General features: G+C 43.2%; 1 protein-coding gene across 2 annotated transcripts in view; it reads left to right on the top strand.

Annotated features, from left to right (window-relative positions):
• RBM28 (RNA binding motif protein 28) overlaps nucleotides 1-18,457 on the top strand; it is a 32,646-nt gene extending 14,189 nt beyond the window's left edge. The window contains exons 10-20 of one of the 2 annotated variants that reach the window (XM_065939656.1): nucleotides 129-238; nucleotides 2,822-2,895; nucleotides 3,916-4,051; nucleotides 5,006-5,070; nucleotides 6,870-7,028; nucleotides 10,289-10,438; nucleotides 10,753-10,827; nucleotides 13,216-13,472; nucleotides 14,031-14,130; nucleotides 16,597-16,748; nucleotides 17,590-18,457. In XM_065939656.1, coding sequence (XP_065795728.1) covers nucleotides 129-238; nucleotides 2,822-2,895; nucleotides 3,916-4,051; nucleotides 5,006-5,070; nucleotides 6,870-7,028; nucleotides 10,289-10,438; nucleotides 10,753-10,827; nucleotides 13,216-13,472; nucleotides 14,031-14,130; nucleotides 16,597-16,731 — 1,261 coding nt within the window. In that variant the 3' untranslated portion in view covers nucleotides 16,732-16,748; nucleotides 17,590-18,457. Of the gene's footprint in view, nucleotides 1-128; nucleotides 239-2,821; nucleotides 2,896-3,915; nucleotides 4,052-5,005; nucleotides 5,071-6,869; nucleotides 7,029-10,288; nucleotides 10,439-10,752; nucleotides 10,828-13,215; nucleotides 13,473-14,030; nucleotides 14,131-16,596 lie in introns of both variants that reach the window. The other variant, XM_065939655.1, reaches the window with a different exon arrangement.
• Nucleotides 18,458-19,872: the final 1,415 nt, after the last annotated feature.

Below are 19,872 nucleotides of genomic sequence, written 5' to 3'. Positions count from 1 at the left end.
GTGCTATCCTTCAGGAGGGTAGTTCCAAGGAACCACTTCAGATGATGTCTGGCTCACTCACCTTGTACTGGAACACAGGGTCTCACTTTTGTAACTGACCTCTCTTGTGACCTGATTGTCCTCCATAGAAACCTGTCCTTCGATTCAGAGGAAGAAGACCTTGGGGAGCTCCTGCAGCAATTTGGAGATCTTAAATATGTCCGTATCGTCTTGCATCCAGACACAGAACATTCTAAAGGTATTTGCTGTCATCTGGTCAGGCCCAAAAGGATTGAGACCACTGTCATGGGCTCTGACTAGGTTACATGAGAGCATAATGTGTGCCACTCTGAGGGGTTCACCATCTTCCAGGTTTCTGTGATCCGTAGAAGCTCCAAGGACATTCTGAGGTTGTCTTCCAGTGATGTCAAACTCAGCATCTGTCATGGTGCTGCCAGCCATAATTTTGTCTAAGCTTTTTAAGCTCTTGCTTATTTACTTTAGGGTAATGAATTCCATTTGTTGTTCTTTGAATTTCAAATGTGATAGCATCTCATGGGTATTAATCATTCCACAGTGCTTGAAATTACTGAGATATTTTTCAGTTGCTTTTGTTAGTGAGGGAAGCCGATGGAAACTTTGTTGCAATGCCAGCAGTCAAAAGGAAAAGCAGAAGTGCTGCCTTAGTGGTGGTGCTGTTTTTTATTTCCCCCTAAGCTATTTCTTTTGAGCTTAAAGGTTGACCACTTCTCATTCTGATATACTGTTGTTAGATAAGCATCTTTTCAACCCATTCATAACCTTTGATTTTATTAAGTGCAGTTGTTCTGCTAAAGCAGTGACTTTTTAATTCATTCTGGTCCTTGATCCCTTTGAGATCTAGCAAGAACTCTGAACCCTATCCTCATAAAAATGCCATTTCTGAGTGTTTTGGAGCTCTCTGGAGCCTATCTGTGGATTAATTACCTCCTTTCTAAATCTTCTTATTTTCCAGTTTGATGAAACCTGATCATTTTTAGGTTTTATATAGCTATAGAAGATGTAAAATGAGGTAGTATAATGGAAAAAAGACTAAACTGCTTTCTGGAGGTTAGGGGTCTAATCCCAGCTAAATCACCAGCTGGGTGATTTTTTGGCACCCATTTAACTACTGTGGGCTTTCGTTCCTTATCTGTAAAATGAGTGGGTTCAACTATAGTAATCACTTAAGGTGCCTTTAGCTCTGATACTCAATTATACTTCTTGGACCTTCTCCATTTTTATTTTTCTGAAAATGGGCAACTAGAATTGCATAGAATGTTGCAAGTACTGTCCGATACTGCTTGACTCTGATCATCTCTTTTATCTGTTTCTGAGTGCCCTGATGTATTGGGTTGACATTTTTAGAATGGAGTCTGTGGTTGAATTGCTCAATCTCTTTCTTGGTCTGTTAATATTAGCTGAGAGTTAATGGTTTTAATAAGCATAGTTTGCTTTTTTCCCCCCCATGATACATTGTCTTTCCCTAGCTCATATTAGATTTTCCTGGCACTTTTTCTGCCTACTCACACAGCCTTGGCCACCTCCTACCCCTCATTCCTGTCAACTGCTATTTTACTGCCTGGAAGGACTAAGTATTATCTGAAGACTTTTAGGGAAGTGTTAAAACTGACCCAGTAGTTACCCTGGAAATTCCCATGATAATATTCTTACCCATTCAGAGAGAAGAACCCATCTTATTTTCTTCATATTAAACTTCTTTCTATATTACTTATTGCTTCCTATTGAGTATCTACTAATGGTGGATGTTATGGTAGGTGCTTTGGATGTAGAAACAGCCAAGAAACATGGGCTTTCTTCCTGAGACATTCAAGTCTTTTGGGGAAGATGCTCCCTGACATTCATAATAGAAATGGGAGTGGAGAATGGCTGGGGTAGAGTGCGGGGGCAGGGGAGGGGCAGTGCGGGGGTACTTAGCTCTGCCTGCAGGAGGTAGGGAAGACCTCACTAGGTGTGGCCTTTGGGTTGGCGTGCCACGTGTGTCTTTGCAGTTAGTTGGCTGCCATTCATTCTTAGAGGGGCGAAAGGTCCGTGCACCAGTAGCTCTAGGAAATATGGCACTGCCTTCCTCTGTGAGGGAAGAATTAAGGTTTATAGGAATGCTAACAAAGTATTATGGAACTTAATTTTTTTTTTTTTTTTTTTTAGTTTACTGTAAAGTGAACTGTTTTTTTCCTTATAAAAGCTGCTTTTTATCAAAAGCAAAAGATTTGGATAGTTGATAGGCCCTGCCTTTAACCAGTGAAAGGTATGACTGTGGAAATTCTATAGCAGGAGTCAAAAGTTGAGCTCATGACTTTCCAGTTCACCAGTATATTCATGGGATAGAGGCCATGGACTTTTACTCCAGGAACTGGACCTGCCCTCATCTGATGCCTCCTAAGTGATTTTGATCTGTAGTTTCAGGCTTAAGTGGTTGCTGCTGCTGCTGCTTTTTTTTTTTTTTTTTTTAAAGTCCTAGAGGACTTAGAAAGTGATACTGAAACATTAGGCTGGAATTCCTCTAGTATTTTTTGTGGCTGTTTCTCATTGCATGAGACTGTGCGACTAAAGTTTCTAAGAAGCATTAGAAAAGATGAAGGAAGTAATAGTAAAATTTCACCATGAGCAGGTGTGCTGTCTTGCCTGTCTTGAACCCCTGGTGCTGGACACAGTGCTTTTAGTTAAGTTTCATTGTACTTAACAAAAGGATGCTACTACCCCTTCCATTCATGTCAGGCTGCCGCCATGCATAGTGGTGTCTTTGGCTTCCGTGTGGGCCATGGGAGTTTGGGATCTCACTTAGTTTTATCTCTCTATGCAGGCTGTGCGTTTGCCCAGTTCATGACTCCAGAAGCAGCCCAGAAATGTCTTGAAGCTGCTTTTCCAGAGGCCGAGGTAAGGAAGACATTTCCTTTACTCTGTAACTTAGGTGATAGTAGCTCCCAGGGACAATAGCTGATATTTCAACAAAACTTGATTATTATTATTGTCAATGATATAAAAATAATAAAGCTAAGACTTATTGAACACATAACGTGTGTTAGGACTTCCCTGGTGTCTCAGATGGTAAAGAATCTACCTACAATGTGGGAAACCTGGCTTCGATCCCTGGGTGGGGAAAATCCCCTGGAGGAGGGCATGGCAACCCAGTCCAGTATTCTTGCCTGGAGAATCCCATGGACAGAGGAGCCTGGTGGGCTACTGTCCATGGGGTCTCAAAGAGTTGGACACGACTGAGTGACTAAGCACAGCACTGTGTGTGTTAGGCACTGAGCGTTACACGCGTGACCTTGTTTAAGCCTCACATCAGCCCTATAGTTGTTTGTAAGGTAAGTAATCATATCATTATCCTTTATAGGTGAGGAAGCAAGTATAATAATCTATATTATGGATCAGTTCCTGTATATCAGTCTCTATCCTAGGCTGATGGCGTGAAAGACTGGGACAAGAAGGGATTAAGGCCATCTGTGAAGTGGAGTAAATGTTTGAGAGAGAAAGTGTGTAGATGATAGAGAATTTTTCTGTGATTCTATAACCAAGTATATATTGTTTTGAGCCAAGTTATCGTGTATTGCCATTGTCTCTTAAATTCTCATGAGTAGAGTTATAACTACCATTTCATTAGCTTTCTTTAGCATACTAAAAATTTGCCTATTTACAGATCGTTTTTCTTAATTTGGTCCTACTTTGGGACTAATCAACTCCCTGAAAACAAATGAACATGTGGCCTTTGAACAGCTGTGCTAAATACTGTTCGGCTCAGTGATCCACTTGCATGCGGCTGGCCTGAAACATCCTAGCGGCGGGGGTCCACACAACAGGGGGGTTTGCTGTTTTCCCTTTCCTTGGTGCTCCTTCTCAGGTGCTTAGTTTCTACTCATCATGAATTTTAAGAGAGGTCTCAATCTGTTTCAGGGTGGTGGACTTAAACTGGATGGCCGGCAGCTTAAGGTTGACTTGGCAGTGACCCGTGATGAGGCTGCAAAACTCCGGACAAAGAAGGTGAAGAAGCCGACTGGGACCCGTAACCTCTATCTGGCCCGAGAAGGCTGTGAGTAGTGGCAGGGAGAGGGGAACCAGGATTTGGAGTAGCTGGCCACTTGCCATGAGAGCGACCTGGCAGTAGTATGTTTGGAGCATGTTTCAAATTAAAAATCCTGCATCCTCTTTAACTGTGGTATATTATTATTTTTCCATTTTAGCAGATGTAGCTTTCTGTTAGAAAGCCTTCACCCAGTTCATGGAGTAGCCAGTCCCTGTTCTCCCTTCTGATTGACTGACTGCCTTTAGACCTTTTCATCAGAAGATTATCAGGGCAAAGAGGGAGGAAAAACTCAAATTACCTTTGTCCCTTGTCATAATTTCTGATGGCTTTTCTGAACGAGTTAAAAATTATGACTAAAATAACTCTTTTGGACTACTCATGGATTTTAAATATGCACTGAGTACCTTTCCCTTAGTGTCAAAAAGATAATCAGAAATTAGCTTTAATTAAGACAAAAGAGAGAATTCCTTCCTTTGGGTCACACAGTATTGCCACCTGCTGCACCTTACTGCCCAAACTAGCAAATGGGAGGCCTTTAACCTTTGAGACTGGGCCCTGTGTGACAGTGTGGCTGTTCTCTTGGTTGGCCTATCTCGCCGCTTAGCAATGGCTCCCAAATACATGAGCAGGGAGATTTCCAGATGCCTAAAATGTACTTATTTCCAGAACTTCCTTTAGGCCTTCCCATCTGACTTTGGGCACAGCATGAAATTTTTTGAAGGGAAGGAAGAAGAGGAACAAAATCACAAAATGTTCAGAGTTTTAGTCCTTGAGAGCAGCTCATAGACAAGAACTTAGCCCTGTAGCCTATTTCTGGACCTACCCAGATACCACTGTGTCCTGGCCAGCATAGTCCTCTGGGCCCTCTTCAGAGAGCTTGCATCATTCACATCACATTCCTCTTATTGCTCAGTGAAAATTCCCTTGCTGATGTCTTGGCCTTTTTCCCTCTTTCTGCAGTGATTCGTGCTGGGACGAAGGCTGCAGAGGGTGTGAGTGCTGCTGATATGGCCAAGAGAGAACGAGTGAGTAGATTAGGCACCAGCTTCAGGTTCTGCAGGACTTAATATAAATCGATAAATAATAATACTAAAGGTTCTCATCAAAGAGCCAAGCAAGTATCGGTCACAGGTGCTACTTACACTGTTGTTAGAAAACAGGTGTATGGGTGGAACAGTCACTAACCCAACGTTACACATAATATCTTGTCAACACACGTACTGGGTCTTATTCTTTGTTTTCGTAATGCCCAACAGTATGTGTTTGCCAGATAGTATGCTTCTAGATCATGAAGTAGACACTTAGAGGCTCAGGCTATATATAATTAGGTGGCAGTATAAATGCAGAATAACGTGAGAAAGGAAGGTCATTGTGGGCTAGAGTAAACAGGGAGGGAAGTGTGGATGTGAGTCTTGAAAGGGAGAGATAAGATGTATTTTGGTGGAGGGAGGGTGGTACCTCCAGATTATGAAATCATTTTAGAAAAACCCCATATTATGGGATTTCTAGTGATAACTGATACTGTTGAGTTCCTTTGCTGCTTGGCCATCTTTGTTCCAATAATGTATACTTTTGCCCTTGTTGCTTACTTTCACAAAGCTAAGCCAGCCTAGAAGGGTAAAGATGCATGATCACTAATAGCATTAGCTCTGGAACCTATAAGTGCAAAAGCTGATGGACAGAGATGAGAATATAGTGACAGGCGGAGGCAGCGTGTCTCTTCTGTGTGCAGGTCCTAGACTGGTGTCCTTGACAGTTTTTGGTAGTGAACATCTGGAGGTCATGGTATGTGGGGGGTATTGGATGCCCTTTTCTGGTCACAATGCGATAGTGACACATTTAATTCTCCTTAAGGTGAATTTTCCTAGCAAAAGGCTCACTAGATTGTATGCATTATAGTTAAATAGCAGACACAGCTTTTCCTGGGAGAAAAATTGCACTGTTGAATTTAACATGATAACCCTTCAAATAGCCCTTTTAATATTTGTTTCCAGGGTATTTATTTTGTGAGTTGCTGTAATAGTACCTTTACCAAATAAGAAGTGGCAAAAATGAAACTTGATAAAAGTTTAACTTAAAACTTTTTTCTATCAACTATATGTCAATAAAAATCAAGATATATAAAAACCTTAAAAAAAACAAAAAAAAAAACCTTTTTTCTACTGAGCTGCTTTTAAGAAACAAGTCAGGAGAAGAAGGTCACCCTTTCACTTTAGAGATAGGTTGTCCTGGGGCCAGTGCTTTGTGCAACATAGGTGAGGCTCTGGAAACTGTTTCTATTGACGTTTCTTTGCCTCAAGGTGGCAGAGTTGAGACAAGACAGTATTCTGTTGCGTATTCTTTAAATCCATTTCCTTTTGGAAGGACTAAATAATGTTTGAATTGATGGATAGGTAAGGACTTGGCATAGATGTTAACTACAGTATTATTTATTATTTGCTGTGGGCCAGATTTGAGCTTGGGATTTTATGCATATTGCCTTATTTCAGCCTCACATCAGTACTGAAAAATCGGTATTATATTTTGATCTGCAGTTCTACCCTGTAGGTGAAATTATTGAGGCTTAAAAAGTGTTATGTAACTTCTCGAATTCAGCCCGACTCCAGAGTCCATGATCTTATCACCCACCCACCCTCTTGCCTCCTCGAACCTTTCTTTCCCTGTGTGCTGGGCATCATCAAAAGGCTGCAGTGTGGATGATTTCCCATATTTTTTCTAGATGTGTGATTACTGGATTGGGGTCATGGTTCTTTCCTGTTGGAGAATTATGTGTCTGTATCTTTAAAGGGTGGATTGTACTGTTAACAATTCGTTGTTCTTTCAGTTCGAGCTGCTGAAGCATCAGAAACTCAAGGACCAAAATATCTTTGTCTCCCGGACCAGGCTGTGCCTGCACAATCTCCCAAAGGCCGTGGATGACAAGCAGCTCAGAAAGCTGCTGCTGAATGCCACCAGAGGGGAGAAGGCGGTGCGCATCAAGGAGGTGAGAGTTGGCCCTTCCCACTCAGGACTTCGGCGCTCATCCTGGGTCAGAGCGCATGTTTAGTTCAGGCTGTGGTGCTAGTGGGTTTCCCTGGTGGCTCAGCAGTAAAGAATCCACCTGCGTTGCAGGAGACATGGGAGACGCAGGTTCAATCCCTGGATCAGGAAGATCCCCTGGAGGAGGACATGGCAACCCACTCTTATTCTTGCCTAGGATATCCCATGGGCGGGGGAGTTTGGCGGGCTGCAGTCCAGGGCGTCTCAAAGAGTTGGACACAACGGACGTGACTGAGCATGCACGCCCATCATGCTAGTAGATTGACAGATTTTCTTTTGGGCTCATGGTCAGCAGACAAGACTGAGTTTGGTGATTTTCATAGTTTGTGGGGGTTTAAAAAACTTTTTTCCCTCTTCTAAGAACTGTTTTTCACATCTGACCAAGTTGCAGCAGAATGTGCAGAAGTATCTGTACTCATGACTTAATTTAGCAAGCATTTATTGGACACCCGCTGCATTCTCAGCATTATACCAGGTGCACTAATGTTAGTTTTCTTGCAGAGAAAATAATCCATGTCCTCTGCTCTTTAGAGGAGCATTTCACTGCCATTTAGGCTCTTGTGCTGTAGGAAGTTCTCAGTGCCCTGTGGTGAGCACGGGGAATCACTCGGGTCTTCAGCAGCTGTGTTAGACAAACTCTGAATTCACACCAGGACTTCCTCAGGCTCTGTGTGACTACAGAAACCTCTGTCCTGCCCCCACAGCACCCCCACACTCCTGTTGTGGCATTTATTACCACACTGTCCTGTGATTGTTCGTCAGACGTTCGTCAGTCATTTCTCCCAACCACACTGAGCTCTCTGAGAGCAGGTGTCATCTCATTGTTCCCAGTGGTTGGCGTAGTACCTGGCACATAGTCATCTCTTGATCAGTGTTTATTGAATAAGTAGCATAGCCAGTATGACAAATCTGCTTTGCTCTGATTCATCACTGTAAACTATTTTCCTACTCCTGGAAATTCTCTTCAAAACGTATGATATTGCCATTCGGAGAATTATAGGAGAGAATGTGAACATAGCTGACGCCACTCTTGGTAAAACCATTCAAAGAGTTACTGTCGTAGGAGTCAGTTGTGTAATTTCTCATCAGCATCCGCAGTGCCTAGTAAGAGTCTGCATATCTAACACCTGTCATCGCTTAGAGACATGTATGTGTGTTTAACAGGATATGCATTATATTGAATTTTCTCTTTAAATCTTTTGTACGTGTAAGTATAGTGTTTCACCTAAGATAGTAAGCTTTTTGGAGATGAGAGCCTCATTTTATGCTTTTCTTATTTTAAATGAATACCTAATCATTTTACTATACACTGAAAGCTAACAACATTGTAAATCAACTATACTTCAATAAAAATTTTTTAAAAAGCAAGAAAAATCAGAAAAGCAAGAAAATGTTTCTTTTGAAATACAATCCAAATTTCTTAATCACTAAGAAAACTAAGGAAAAAAAGAGTGTCAAGACACAGTTTCTATGGTTCTGTTATAAAACATGCCAGATGAGCCACAGGTTAATACAATGTAAATGTTCATCTCAAAAATAAAAACAACCTACCAGTAGTGCCAAGAGATGGAATATTTAGTAACATCCCCACGGAGGATATTTCCACATTGTTTTGAGTGTATAGAGTTTTAATGTTTCGATAAGGTGCGTCTTCATCACATGCCACTTCATTGATGCTGTGTTCAGCCAGTCTGCCGTCCGCAGTGGGCCGGTATCTCTTGATGGCCCCTCCTCTGGCTATGGGTGGTAGTCACTTCACCTGCTCAGTACTGTCCTGACTCAGTTCTTTCATTCTTCTGCTTTGTTCAAAAGACTGGCAGCTTCTTTGCCTTGGGCATCACAGTCATAACTCTGAAGGTCCAGAATAAATCCAGATCCAGGCGGGTAAATTCTCAAATTGGCAGAAGCTGCCATTTTTATGTAGGTTGCTAAATAGCCACGGTCCTGCCGGGTGTGCACTGACTCCGTCATCACCTGCTCCCAGAAAATGGACTAGAGGCCTTTGGAATGATCTCACCATCCACCTTGGCTCTGAGCTTGAAGTCGAGGGTGCTGTGCCATGCTGCATCGAGGCGAAGCCCTGGGGCGGGCCTGGGGGAGGCAGCTGAGGAGCCTGGAGGACTGTGCAGCGTGTCTGGCTGCCTATATGCACTTCTCGATTTCCCTGCAGTACATGGCACCGTTCTAGGTACACAGTAGATACTGGACATATACCAAATGCGGCGTCCACATGTCCCCGATACCTAGACTTCTCCATTTCCTGACAACCACAGCTTCCTGGGAGTAAAACCATGTAAATGATCAGTTTTCCCAAAATACCCTACCATTCCTCAGTGCCCCAAGATGCCTGGTACAGCTTAAAGCTTTAGGAGAAAATCATGCCAGAGGAGATCTGAGCTCTGAGCAAACACAGCTGAAGCTTCTCCCTGTATTTCTGAGGCTGTTTGTTGGTCAGGGTCTTCCTCATGCCTGAACTTTCTTATCTATCAGGCCTTCATCCTTCCCTTCTTCAGTAATATCTCTTCTGAGTGGTTCTTTAGTAGGAGACTTGCAGACAGCACTTCAGGCTTGGTGCTGACATATACAATCCCAAGTACCATGTACCTCTCAGCTTGTATGTGCTGTCATGTCAGCAGTTAGCCGTTAAAATTCTTCCTTGGGAAGTTTATCTACTTGCTTATTTGGAGGTCTGTGTGCTGCTGCTGCTGCTAAGTTGCGTCACTCGTGTCCGACTCTGTGCGACCCCATAGACAGCAGCCCATCAGGCTCATCTGCCCCTGGGATTCTCCAGGCAAGAACACTGGAGTGGGTTGCCATTTCCTTCTCCAATGCATGAAAGTGAAAAGTGAAAGTGAAGTCGCTCAGTCATGTCCGACTCTTATCGATCCCATGGACCGCAGCCTGCCAGACTCCTCCGTCCATGGGATTTTCCAGGCAAGAATACTGGAGTGGGTTGCCATTGCCTTCTCCGGAGGTCTGTGTGGATGTCTGTAAACCCTTAGAAAGCAATAAAATACCTATTTAATGTGTGCTGTGCTCTCAGTAGGTATATTCTAATAAAACAGACATTCATAAGTGTTACTCCAGTAAAACTCTTGTGATGGTGATATAGATGAAGACTGTTTCAATAACCTGATTTCTTGTTGAAGCTGTTAAAGATCTTTATCCTCTAACTACTGATTCTTTTCCTCACTCTACTGGTAGTGTCGGGTGATGCGAGACCTGAAAGGAGCTTATGGGAAAGTTAAGGGTCAGTCCTTGGGCTACGCCTTTGCAGAGTTCCAGGAGCACGAGCATGCCCTGGCAGCCCTACGCCACATCAACAACAATCCAGAGATCTTCGGGCCTCAGAAAGTGAGCCTTGTCCCATGGGGGAAATCTGTCCTCTGGGGGCCATTTATGGGAAGCCCTCTGACACTTGTGTGATGGGTAAGAGTGGCAAGGCCTTGGAGAAGTGAGCAGTGATTCAGGTGATGAGATGATTGGAGGGAACTCTAAATTGGGTAGTGTGCTTGCAGAACTGGCCCCTTGCCTTTAAGTAGAGGGAAGTGAGCATCACCCTCTGACTTGCAAGCAAGAGGGTAGTGGGGGTGGGGGTGGCGAGCATCTCAGCTCATTGCCTGCAGAGATTAAGAAATTGAATGACAGTCTGTCTCCTACTGCTGCAGAGACCAATAGTGGAGTTCTCTTTGGAAGATCGAAGGAAACTTAAAGTCAAGGAACTGAGGATCCAGCGCAGCCAGGTACAGAATTGAAATTTTTTTCTTTTCTCTTTGTTTTTTTAATTGTGGTAATATATGCATCACATAAACTCTACTGTTTGTAAGCATACAGTTCAATTTTTTTTCAGACCATATTTAAGCTCTTGTTCAGTTGTGGTTCTAGTCCCTTAAATTAGGTCTCTGCCTTGTAAGGTTCTTGGTTACCCTTTCCTCTTAGTTTCCTAGAACTTTGCAGGCTGTCTCTTTTCTGCTGGCCGGGCCGGTGATAGCTCCACAGATGGAAAGGGACAGGAGAACCAGCCCGATGCTGTTACCGGTCAGCAGTGCTTGGTGATGGTACATGTCAAAATTAATAGCCAAGGTTAAGTTGTACATTACCTGTAGATTTCAGCTGTCTCTTTTTTCATCTTGTGTACTCCAGAAGTGTGATGCCTGGTAGTTTTGGTACTGTTTCTAGTCTAGTGTAATGTAGAGGAACTCTGGGAACAGGAAGACTCCTGTTCAAACTCAGGCTCTGCCCCTTTCTGAGTTCCTTGGCAAGTTACGACCCCTCTCAGCTTCAGCTTCTAATTTATAAAAAATAGGTGTAATATCTTCTGCGTTTAACATGTGTAAGTTGTCTCACAAGCTCCACAGTCAGTACTCATTCTCTTGTCCATCATGCCACAGGACATAGAAGGCCAGGTTATTCTTGATATCATAACTCTTACAGATCTCATCGATACTATACCTTAACTTGCATATATACCAAATGTGTGCTGTGTTCTGGGTCTTTATGGTGTATATTATGAGCTTGACCCATAGAAGAGGAGTTTCAGTGATTCATTCCATGACCCTAGGTTGAAAAAACCTGGGTTCTGCTTATTATTCAAGGCAGCTTTGTTATTGTAGTTATAGAATTATTTAATGCCTCAGTCAGAGGTGATTCTGTAACTTCTGGCTTTAAAAAAAAATTCAGGTGGCCTTACTTGTTATGTACACTTATGTACATACCCATCTTTCTGTGCCCCTTTCCCCTGACTCAGGGATACATCTACTCAGTTTCCATACTCATATTCCCCAAGTAGCATTTCCCCACCTCTCAAAATAGATCAGACTTTATTACTTGTGCTTTCATGAACTTCCTTAGACTCTTTTTTAGTTTTTTACTTGATTTATATCTCTTTTCTTCACTGGGCTGCAAGTCCTAAAAAGTAGACACTTCATTCTTTCATCTGTACCTTTATCACTTAAAGACTGGCTCATAAGAGGCATAAATTAATAATAGACCTTTGTTCTCCCACTCTGCCTATTTAGATTTCTGAGGTGAAAAGGACAGAATAACATTCTTATTACTGCATTGATTTCACATGAATCTTCTTTGTCTTCCCCTACTTGTGCAAAATAAATATGCAAAAATATGCAAAAAATACTTTATGTCTTCCTTCTCATGTCTTTTCCTTATCTTCATTTCATTTATTTTTTTCTCTAAGGTTCTTCCTTTTTTTTTTAATGTGAATTTGAGTTTCTAACCTATCATTTTGTCTCTCTTAATAAATTCATTTAGTATTTCTTGTGATGCAGGTCTACCAGTGATAAATTTCCTTAATTTTTCTTTGGAGGTGGGTAGGTGCCTCACCAACTGGCTTGCAGGATCCTAGTTCCCTGATCAGGAATCAACCTAGGGCTCTGGCGGTGAGAGCACCAAGTTCTAACTACTGGGCCCCAGGGAATCCCCAGATTTCTTTAATTTTTGTTTGTCTGGGAAAGTTTTATTTTTCCTTCACTTTTGAAGGATAATTACATGGATACTGAACTCTAGGTTGGTGATTCCCCTGCCCCACACACATACTTTAAACACTTTATTCTGTTTTCTTCTTGCTTACATGGTTTCTGAAGGGAAATCCAGTGTAATCTTAACTTTGTTCCTCTGTGGGTAACGAGTTTTCCCCACCTCTGGGGAAAGATTTTTCTCCTTGATTTCTTGCAATTTGATATGATATGCCTAGATGTACATTTTTTTTTTGGATCCTGTTTGGTGTTTGTCTGAGCTTCCTGAATCTGTGGTTTAGTGTCTGTTGTTAAGTTTGAAAATCTTCAACTCTCATTACTTCAGATATTTCTTCTCATTCCCATTACACCTTTGCCCCATGCTGCTGGGCCTTTCTTGTTTGTTTTCTGCTGGCTTTTGAGTTTGGGGTGTACCTACACTTTCCCCTCATTTCTGCATGGTTGTTTTGTGTCCCCTACCCAGTACCCCTCTGTTATGATGTCAGGGCCTGTGAACTATTTGTGTTCACTTTCTTAAAGTCTCTAACTATTTGGGGGAAGAATTCCCCTTCTCTCACCAAACTCAGTCCTCTTCTGCTGCGTGTTTCCAGCAAATAAATCTCACCTAGTAACCAAGTAGCATTCTCTCGTCTTCTGCAGCAAAAAGTGAAATCCAAGCCGGGAACTGGTGACTCCCAGCAGGTACCACCAGAGCCTGGGAAAAAGCAGCAACAGAAAGCGGCTCAGAACCACATGCAGGAGCAAGGCCAGGCCTCCGCGCAGCGGAAGGGGCCGGCGGGCTCTGTCTCGTGGGCAGGGTTCCAGACCCAGGCCGAAGTGGAGCACGTGGAGCTGCCTGATGGGAAGAAGAGAAGAAAGGTCCTGGCGCTCCCTTCACACCGAGGCCCCAAAATCAGGTGAGAAGTGGGATGGCTTCTCAGAGGGTTTGTCTTACTTCACCATTTTTCCTCTTTGAGGCTTTTGTGTGGATAAAAGGGATGCTGGTTGCGCCAGTCTCGCAAGCAGTATCTCTGTGCCGGCAGAGTCACTCTTGGACCAAATGGAGGCCCGAGCAGGACTGGCCGTGGGCGCCTCAGCAGAGCCTTCCAGGGTGGACTCTCATGCCGTTTTCCTCCTCCTCTGAAGTGCTTCCTCTTGTCTTGATGGCTGTCTCTGAGGCCCACCTACTTGAGGTTTCTCTGGAACAACAGATTAATGCTGTCAACAAAGATCAATCTTTGCGAAATTTTTGTTAAGTAAACAATGTTTTTTGAAAGTCCCTTGAGGTTTTTAAGCCAAAGCAAAAGACAAGTATACAAATGTTGAGCCCTAGGACATTTTGTTGCAGTATCCCTTGATTTCTCAGGGGCTTAGAGCCAGTATAAGAGGAGACATTTTATCTTTTGGGCTGAGAAAACCTCAGGAGTGCCAATTAGAGGAAGAACTCAGGGTGACACTTGACCATGTTGTTTCAGGTTGCGGGACAAAGGCAAAATGAAGCCTCTCCCTCCCAAGAAGCCAAAGCCCCAGACAAACCACCAGAAGCAAGAGAAGCAGAAATTATCTTCCAAGCAGGTAAGTTCTGTAGGCCCTGAGGCTCTGGTATGGCACAGCTGCCGGGGTCAGCAGCCACTTGAGCCTTGATTAGTTAAGCAAAGGAAAAGGCTTCTTCTAGATTGCAGTTAGAACAGGACTGCAGATGTGGAGGTATACAGTCCTAAAAGTAGGGAGAAGAATACAGTGAACCCCATGTATTTGTCACTCTGCTTCAACAATTATCTTGTTTTACCTACGCACCCCCCCACCCCATCCTGGGAGTATATTACAGTGAACTCTACCTCACTTGTAGATGTACCCCATGTAGAAGTGAGGTATATTGCACAGAAAAATATCTCAGGATTCATCTCCAGCTGATCAGGCCTTAAACACACATATGGTGGCTCAGATGGTAAAGAATCTGCCTGCAGGGTGGGAGGCCCGGGTTTGATCCCTGGGTTGGGGAGATGCCCCTGGAGAAGGGAATGGCTGTCCACTCCTCTTCTTGCCTGGAGAATTCCACGGACAGCAGAAGCCTGGCAGGCTGCAGTCCATGGGGTCACAAAGGTTGGGACACGACTGAGCGACTAACACTTGCTTTCACTTTAAACACACATGTACAGAGACACATGTTATGCCATCATCACATCTAATGAAATTAATAAGAAACCCTTACTAGCTAATATATGGCCCATATTAAAACATTCCCAGTTACCTCAAAAATACATATTTTTAAGTTGGTTCGTATAAATCGGGTTCCAAACAAAAAGCTGGGATCTTACTTCCTCAGCCAGGGGTTGAAGCAGTGCCGCAGCAGTGAAAGTGTCCAGTCCTGACCGCTGGACCACCAGGGAATTGCCTGTACTTGGTTTTTAAATCTCTTAAATCTTTTTTCCCCGCATAATATCCAGTCTTCCTTACTACACCCTTTTTTCCATGCCATTAATTTGCTGGATCAGCCAGGTCCTTGGTCTTTTAGAATATAATACCTTTTAAATTTAGCTGCTTTCTTCCTTGTTGCTATCATTTAACTTGTTCCTGTAATATCCCATGTTGCTTACAAACGATGTTAGACCCAGAGCCTTGATTGGATTTAGGCTCAGTTTTCTTGGTGAGAGTGTTTCATAGGTGGTGCTGGGTGCCTTCTGTTGTATTGTACCATAAGGTGCGTAGTGTCTGGTTGCCTCTTTTTTTTTTACTTTTTATTTTGTATTGGATTATAGTCAATTAACACTGTTGTGATAGTTTTAGGTGGACAGCAAAGGGACTCGGCCCTACATATATATGTATCCATTGTATACATGGATCCAGGCTGCCACATAACATTGAGCAGAGTTCCCTGTGCAATGCAGTAGGACCTTGTTGGTTATCCATTTTAAACAATACTACAAAGTGTGCGTGTCAGTCCACACTCCCTAACTGCCCCGTCACCCCATTCTTCCTCCCTTGGTTCCCCCATTTTTAGTGATGCTTTGATTCATCAGTAGCCTTAGAGATTGTCTGCTTCACCCCTCCATTTGTAAAGTCTCAGCACCCATTGATGATTGCTGTTTATTTAGATCTGTATTCAGTGCGAGTTGCAGAATGGTAATTTCTTAATTTTATCAACCCTTATGTGTTTTTTAAGTAAAATTCTAGAAAAAAGAGCCTTCCTTTATCAACTGTTTGGTTACCATGGAATACCATTTGTGTAGGGAAAGCAAGGTAATTGCTTGAGTTTTTTTTTTCTTTTTATCAGTTCCCAGAGTAATGAGTTGTTGCCCTACCAGCCCTCTCTGAGAAAGTAAGGTTTTTGTAGCATTGTGAATTCCCGAGTTTCTGTGTACTTGACATGTTTCAGCCAGATGCAGTCACTATTCTGTCCCATCTGAGGCCAGCAGAAGCCCCTTCAGGTTGACTCCTGAGTCCTGACATAACCTTGCCTGTGCTGGTGTCCTTGCTTCTAACACTGGGATGTCCCCACTTATCTATTACTTTATCAGTCCTGGCATTATTTTCCAAGGGGCCCTGGCTCTTTTTAGTAGAAGTTGGTGGTCATATGTTCTTGATCACTTGAGGTCAAATTTTCTTTTTTCCTTGCCTAGTCCCTTTATTTTAAGAGTACAAAATGCATTTGCCTTCTCATCCTACTCAAGAAATCTGTGTCTCTGGGAAGCCTCTGACCCAGCTGACTATCTTATGGAGGTCTCTTTGAAGCCCTGTAATCCTTGGTGAAGGAAAGGGCAAGCGAGACCATCCGGACTCAAGGCTGACTCATCCTTGAGGAGATCTGTATGAGCATTTGGGAGTTGTAGTGGGGGCGGTGTTTTAGTGGGGCCCTTCTCTTAGGCATTCCTGGTCTGTTTTCTCACCGATGGACAATTGTTGTGAGATCACTCCCTAGAAGTCCCTCATGTGATGGACAAGATCTCTGAACCTAACTCTTTCCCTTGGTTGGCCTGAGGGTAAGGTAATGCTTAATGCTTGAAACTGATTATCTTATGTTTCCTTTCCTTTCATTTGTAGGTACCTAGAAAAAAAGCTAAAGGAAATAAGACGGAAGTTCGTTTCAACCAGCTGGTGGAACAATATAAGCAGAAATTATTGGGACCTTCTAAAGGAGCTCCTCTTGCAAAGCGGAGCAAATGGTTTGACAGTTGATGATGCTAGAAGACTGGGTAAGGAACTGGATTGTGTGCATCTTGGTAATGCTTCCTCCCCCCGCCACTTGTCACTTACTGAGGGAAGAAGACCCCTGAGAGCACTGCCACTTCGGGATGTGAATGTTTGGACTTTGGTTCCTCCTGTGCGTGGTTAGCTAACCACAAAGAGGACTATCAGAAAAACATGTGACGCTTCTTACATATTCTGAGTAAAGTTGTGTCTATTAATTCTTAATCCATTTTAATTGTGTTTCTCAAATGGAAACAATTATAAAAAGCATTCTTGACTGCCAAAGTTTTAAGATGTATATTTTGTTAAGTGTCTTCTCTAAATGAGATAATTTGTGGCTTTTTAAATAACAGACTCATTTTTAATATATGTGACTCCTTTATTATAATTTATAAATGTCTTTAATATTCCCAACTATCATTCAGTCATGTAGGCTTACATACTGCAGGAATTAAGAAAGAGCAGAGAAAAATGATTTCCAACCTAATCTCTGAGGGTGGGAGAAACTTGGAAAGTAACTGAGGGCATGGGGCCTAGCCAGGAGCAGCGCTTGATAATTGTCTGCCAAGTGAGTGGGGAGTAGCTGGTGGTTAACTTGAAGTCAGTTTGCAGTGACCCACAGACACCAGCCTGGCTGGTGCTAGCCTGCATTTCCTGTCTGCCAGCACCACCTCTTGAGGACTCAGAGACGTAGTGGGTAGTGAAGAGAGCAGTAAGCAGGAGGCCAGAGAAAGAGTTGGAAATACAGCACAGAGTTCTTAGTTCCCCAGTCCAGTCCTGTGCTATCATAAGAGATGCTTTTTTCAGAACCATTGCTGACCTAGGGATATCACTATTTCATTGCAGTATCTTGGGAAACCCTGAATGCTCAGAAATGCTCGTAACTGGCTTAATGATGGGTAAAAGAGAGACCATGAAAATGCTGAAAGCTTTTGGAGAGAACTCTATTTCCAGAGTTACCTTGAGACTGTGTGACCGGGGAATCTGAAACGTCCTGGCAGCAGCTTGTCAGCCCATCACCCCTAGGATGGCCTGTATTCTGTGGGCGGAGTTAGACCTGTTATTAAGGGTGTGTTAATACATAGAATATCCACAGCCTGTCTGTCCTCTCTTCTGTTTTCCCTTGTCCAACTCTCTGCCCACCAGACAGTTTTTCCCCTGTTGTCCAAATATCTATAAATTAACCTTTAAAAATAATCGTAACATTTAGGATAGAGAACAGTTGATGTTCATTCAGATAGCTTTGCCAGATTTTCTCAGATCCAGATGTTTCTACTGACAGGTTTAGCAACCCAGTATGTTTAAAAACATCATTCAGTTGCCCGAAAAGTTCTTTAAAAAGTTCTAGGGTGAATCATCCACTTTCTCAACACCCAGATTCCTTGTGTGACATCCTCCTCGGGGGGCACGTTACCACTGGCTATCTGGGCAGCATCTTATGCTTGCCTTGGGGGTTTTAATGCAAGGAGGATTGTGCCCACTTCTTTACTTCAGAGCCTGATGTTTCATGAAATGAAATTTTCTGAATTAAACATGAAAGTGGACTTATGGACTCCTTGGTTCAAAAACTACATCAAGACAAACATTTCATTTAACATCCAAGACTAAAGGCTGTCAGTCAGGACTGTCAAGAGTCAGTAGATTTTCTGGCTCGATTATACAGCAGCTTGACTCAGAGATACTTCTGTTAAATAAAGAGTCTTAAGATTGTGTACTGGCTGTTTCTTTGCTTTTTTTTTTTTTTAATAAGGGGGTGGCGTAAGTGGGAGACTCGGTTGATGTGAAGACTCCACTTTGATCCACAATGTACAAGTCCCCTCCTCTAGACTTTGCCTGCGGCAAGGATTCTGCCTCCACTGTCTTGAAGTGAGGTTTGCAACTCCCTCTGTTACAAAGTCAGGGCATGTGAAGTTGTTCTTGGAAATACTTCCAAATGTCCTCTGGTGTGTTTTTGTCTTGAAAAGAGGTTTTTCAACTAAAAATTCAGAGTACAGAACCTCAAGGCTCCAGAGAGCTCCTTCTCACCATGTTTGACCTTTAGTCACCTGAGGAAGCAGGAGGTCACATACGCCTCTGTGAGTGCTGACCACTCAGAATCTTCGGTTCACAGGCCCTCTGGCTGACCCATACAGCTAGTCCATTGCTTAATATTCCTGTCACCCGCTTTTTGAGAAGTGACTGACAGGCTTCTGCCAATTTTGTCGTGTATCTGGCGACGCTGCCCACCCAACTTGGAAAGTTCCTGAGACTCTTCCATGGACTGCTCCATCACGGCAGTAGCCACGTCATCAGACTGAGGATCCCGAGGTAAGATTGCATTTCCGTTTATCTCAGGTGATGCTTCACTGTGCTTCCTCTCACTCAGTCCACACTGGCGCTTAGAGGGCAGGATAAGGTTGCTTTGTTACCTTTGGGCAGAGTAAAAAGTTCCAGACCTCCCTTTGCCCACGGTTGACTAATTTAGAAGTTACACAGATGCACTGTCTTATTTTGGTTCTTTTGTTCTTATCCTGACGCCTCTCCCTCTCCAGGATTAATTGTGAGTCCAAGACTGCTCATTGCTTGGGATGTTATTCAGTGGCCCAGCGGTGGATGAGTTATAGGTACATCTACAGTGACTTCGGCTTTTGATTCTGAGCTGGTGTTTGGCTGCAGATGGGCTTCTGTGTTTGTGGAGTAATATAGTGGGAAGAATGTGAAGGACAGACTGACTCGAGCTCGGTAACCAATTCTGAGACGGAAACTGCAGAGTCACCAGAATAACCTTTTGGACCACCCCCAAATGGAACGTCTTGATGGATGGTAAATCCAATTTTCTTCGGGCTTGTCCACGCCGCCCAGAGCCTGCTACCTTTTGTCAGACATAAGACTTCACTGCTGCAGAGTCGTCCCGGGATCTCCTTCCCTGGCTTTTTGACAGAAGGAAAATCCTTTTTGTCCTTGAGGGCAGGGACTATATTTTACACTTTTCTATATACCCTGCAATACTTAACAATGATTTACCCATAGTAGGAATTCGTTTAATTCCATTGAACTCCCCGGAACAGAAGGCCATCTGTTCCAGGGTTTAGCGGGGTTTGTGAAGGACAGCAGAGTCATTTCCTGGGGTGATGTATGTGAAAGGGGTCC

This window comes from Muntiacus reevesi, chromosome 6 (genome assembly GCF_963930625.1).
Source record: "Muntiacus reevesi chromosome 6, mMunRee1.1, whole genome shotgun sequence".
Classification (NCBI taxonomy): Eukaryota; Metazoa; Chordata; class Mammalia; order Artiodactyla; family Cervidae; genus Muntiacus; species Muntiacus reevesi.
Note: the sequence above shows the minus strand (reverse complement) of the source record. Positions and strands in the feature narration are given on the sequence as shown.